General features: G+C 36.9%; 1 protein-coding gene across 3 annotated transcripts in view; it reads right to left on the reverse strand.

Annotated features, from left to right (window-relative positions):
• LOC106879244 (CYFIP-related Rac1 interactor B) overlaps positions 1–4,491 on the reverse strand; it is a 157,521-nt gene that overhangs the window by 41,628 nt on the left and 111,402 nt on the right. Inside the window, exon 9 of one of the 3 annotated variants that reach the window (XM_052977634.1) lies at positions 2,554–2,583. The exons of the other annotated variants lie outside the window; for them this stretch is intronic. Coding sequence (XP_052833594.1) covers positions 2,554–2,583 — 30 coding nt within the window. The remainder of the gene's footprint in view (positions 1–2,553; positions 2,584–4,491) is intronic. 3 annotated transcript variants of the gene reach the window in all.

Below are 4,491 nucleotides of genomic sequence, written 5' to 3' on the forward strand. Positions count from 1 at the left end.
CACATACATACATATATATGTATATATATATATATATGTATATATATATATATATATATATATATATATATTGTGCATTTCGTACAACATTAAGGATTTTAACTGTTATTTCTTGCAATATATGTGCTTTGGCACCCTCAGTCACTATTAGCGATGATCAAATATATATATATATATATATGTATATATATATATAAAGGTGTAGGCATGGCTGGGTGGTAAAAAGCTTGCTTCCCAACCATATGGCTCTGAGTCCAGTCCCAATGCATGGAACCTTGTGCAAGTGTCTTCTACTATAGCCACAGGTCAACCCAAGCCTTGTGAGTAGCTTTGGTAGATGAAAACTGAAAGAAGCCTATTGTATATATGTATGTGTCTCCCATCCCCATCATCACTTTACAACCAGTGTCAGTGTGTTTACATCCCTGTAACTTAGAAAAACACTTTAAGGTGATGCTCCAGCAAGGCCACAGTCAAATGACTGAAAGAAGTAAAAGAATATATATATATATATATATATATATATATATACACACATACATTTATGAATTTGGGGCTGGAACCTGTAAGCCATGTGAGTTTGAAGCAATCATCCAAATGATGCAGCTATATTTGCAGGCCTTTTTGAATTTGAAAGTATTAACTGTTAAATAATTTTAAATCCGATGATTTTCTGAATTACATCAGCCCCACAATCCTCCCTTGCCTACTAAAGATGATATGTGGCAATAACGTTCTGCTATCATCGCCTTCAGTAGTAGGTCAGTGTGAGTGAGTGAGTGAGTGAGTGTGAGTGTGTGTGTGTGTGTGTATTTTTAATTGTTGAATATAAGAAAAGTTATTAATAAAATATATCAGACTCACTCAGAAAGCCTATCACTGATGAAATTTCGAAGTTACTGTCAACCTGTTCCTTGTGAACCTAAGTTACCATTATACAGTTTCCATCTACCGAATTCAACTCAAAAAGCTTTTGTACTTGAGGCCAGAGTACAAAACACTTGCCTGAGATGGTGAACAGTGGGACTGAACCTTGAACCACTTTGCTACAAAGTTAACTAAGCCACCATCTCTGCATATACTACACACACAACCTCTCAGCACCACAGCCACTACATCAGGTTCCTTGCTACTTTAGTCACATTCAATGAAACAGGCATTAGAACCAGATTCCCTTCATGTAGGTGTTGACTTGCTGTTGTTGAAGTTTTAGCATCAATCCATCAATCTTATGAGATAAGAACAACCAGCAAAACTCAAGGGCTCTGTCCCTATTGTCCGGACTAATTCATAAACAGAAGACGTCCATCCTTCAGTGCACTAAACAGTTTACCGTTGCAAACATTCAGGCTTCACTTTGGACTACACAAAGGCCTTACTTACACATCCTAGTGGTGTGGCCTGCAAAGCTCCTGAACACTGTTCTATGACTATTTAAAATATACAAGTAAATTAAATTCAAAGTCACAAACCACGTAACCAAATAGTTTAGTGTATAAAGCATAATTATAAGCTTAAAGCATGTTTAGTTCTGGTGTTAGAATCACAGTGGGGGTTATTTGGTTATTTTGCTCAGCTTTTATTAAACTTTATATATTATGTACAATATTATGGTGGTTGATCCAGGTGTAAAATATTAGTTTTATTTTTATCCCCTTTCCTTGACCTGCTTTTTGCCCCTGGATTGAAGATTGTCATAGATGAGAGAGTGAGAGGTGGACAGTGTGCAGCTCTTCTTTGCATTAAAACTAAGTTGCAGCAAAGTCATTGGTTATTCTTAGGGATTACTAAAGGTTCTTTGTTGTTCCAACAGATGAATCTGAGTTATTTAGTCACAATGTAGATTAATGTTGAAGTTATTTAGGGGTTACATTGAGCTGGTGCAGAATAAAAATGAGGTTCCAAACCTTAAGTTTAAATTAAATCCCAATTAAATTTTCAATGAATTTCCATAATTTAATAATGAACTTAGCTCACACATTTCACTAAAGTGAGGAGAGTGACATAATGGTTCATCCATCCATCTTATCTGCCTGGGAGGGTCATTGGAGCACCTCCTCTATCAGAAGCAACTATCATCACACTTTCCAGCGGGATTCCTAGGAATGGCCAACTGAAGACAAAAACAGGTGAGGGAACAACAAGCAGGTGTATACACTAATGCATAATCCAGTGCAACCTGTTGCACGGAGTGTCATTAACAACTAACCTGACAACCCCAACAAGTTTGTTTGGTGTGGATGATTTTGGACTCCCTACAGGATGAAATAATAGCACGTGTCAAAGGGCCTGTGTATGCATGGATTGTGGTATATTTGCATTTCATTTCAATGAGTCACAGAAGAAACAAGTAACATTCCTCTCCATAGCTCTGAAGTTGGTTGCAGTAGCTTAATGGGGACAATGGGTCCAGCATGATGGCAACACACCATTGTGCTGGGTGAGAAGCCATGCTGCAAGACAACCTGGTATGATGTTTTAAAGGCCTGAGCCACACACCAAGTTAGATGCTAGTCAATCTCCTGTATTCTTATATAAGCTTAGTTGTCTTACCTTTATCTTGTCTCTGAGCATATTCAATAACTAGATATCGGGAATCAGACGTATACAAAGATATTACATATTTAAAAAAAAAGAAACATTAGGATAGTCTAGCATCTGATCATCAAATTAAGAAAAATGTTTATATATATACATATATATATATATATAAATAAAGGCATGTGGCTGGTGGTTATGGTGTACAGATTACAATCATAAGGACATGAGTTCAATTCCCGATGGCATGTTGTGTCTTTGAACAAGGCACTTGATTTTACATTGTTCCTGTCTACTCAGTTGACAAAAATGAGATGTACCTGTATTTCAAAGCGGCCAGCCTTGTCACATTCTATATTATGTTGAATCTTCCTGAGAACTACATTAAGGGTATGTGTGTCTGTGGAGTGCTCAGCCACATGCACGTTAATTTCATGAGCAGGCTGTTCCTTTGAATGGATCAAGTGGAACCTTCATCGTCATAACTGATGGAATGCCAGATATATATTACAAGCACAGGAGTCTAATGGCAAAGGTGCTGAGCTCACGATCCTAAAATTGTAGGTTTGGTTGGACCAGGTGGCAATGTGTTTTGTCTCATGTAGCTCCATTCTACTTAGATGAAACTAAACACCGGCCTCTCCCCCTCCAGTTGCCACATCCCTGATCATATGTTGAAACAAGGGGTGAGAAAAGCAAAAAGGTGTCTATGGTTATTTTATATATACAAATATATATATATATTCTTTCATTTGTTTCAGCCATTTGACTGCGGCCATACTGGAGCACTGCTTTTAGTTGAAAAAATCGACCCCAGGACTTATTCTTCGTAAGCCTAGTACTTATTATATTGGTCTCTTTGCTAAATTACAGGGATGTAAACAAACCAACATTGGTTGTAAAGCGATGGTGGGAGGGGGGGACAAACACAGACGTATATATATATATGACAGGCTTCTTTCAGTTTTTGTCTACCAAATCCACACACAAGGCTTTGGTTGGCCCAACACTACAGTAGAAGACACTTGCCCATGGTGCCATGCAATAGGACTGAACCTGGAACCATGTAGTTGGTAAGCAAGCTACTTACCACACAGCCACTTCTGTGCCATATATATATATATATATATATATATATATATATATATATATATATACACATACACACACACACACACCCATACATGACTATTTTCAAGTTTTATCTTTTTTTTTATTCCAGACTTTTCATATTTTCTTATGAACTTTTTACAATTGGTTTGGAACAATTAAGCTCCTAAATCCATATTCCAACATTTGCATATCTTCACATTTCTCAATTCTTGAAAATGAGACCATGAAAGTCTAGAAACATTGGATACGGATTTAGGAACGTTATTGTTCCTAACCAACAGTAAAAAGCTCAGAGGAAAATATGAAAAGTCTAAAAAGAAATGGTAAAATTTCAACATGGTCATGTGAGTGTGTATTGTGTCTAGCCACCTTTGTTATTTAATAATTTTCACATTACCATTTTGCTAAATCATCCATTTATTCATATGGTAAATATTATATACTGATTGGTAGGATTTAGCTTAACTATCAGCGATAGAGTGATCATTACTGATGAGCTTTAAGTGAAACTAGCTTGCTAGTATAGTGACCTCACTCGTTGTGGGGCAGTTATCTCCCCTGTCAGTATATAGACAATGAACTTTTTGTGGCAGTTAAGAGTCTTCGCCTCTGGTTTCAAGCAATGTAGGTGCTACCCTGCATCCTCAGTCACTATTAGTGACAATTGAACTTTTTGTTTTTGATTATATATATATATATATATATATTGCTACTAATTTCTTCCACTACGTCATACACACACAAACACACTAACAGATAAACCACCAAACCATGCACACACACACATACATACGCACACACGTTATCACACACACACTCGCAGACTCCCGCACACGCACA

This window comes from Octopus bimaculoides, chromosome 28 (assembly GCF_001194135.2).
Source record: "Octopus bimaculoides isolate UCB-OBI-ISO-001 chromosome 28, ASM119413v2, whole genome shotgun sequence".
Lineage (NCBI taxonomy): Eukaryota > Metazoa > Mollusca > Cephalopoda > Octopoda > Octopodidae > Octopus > Octopus bimaculoides.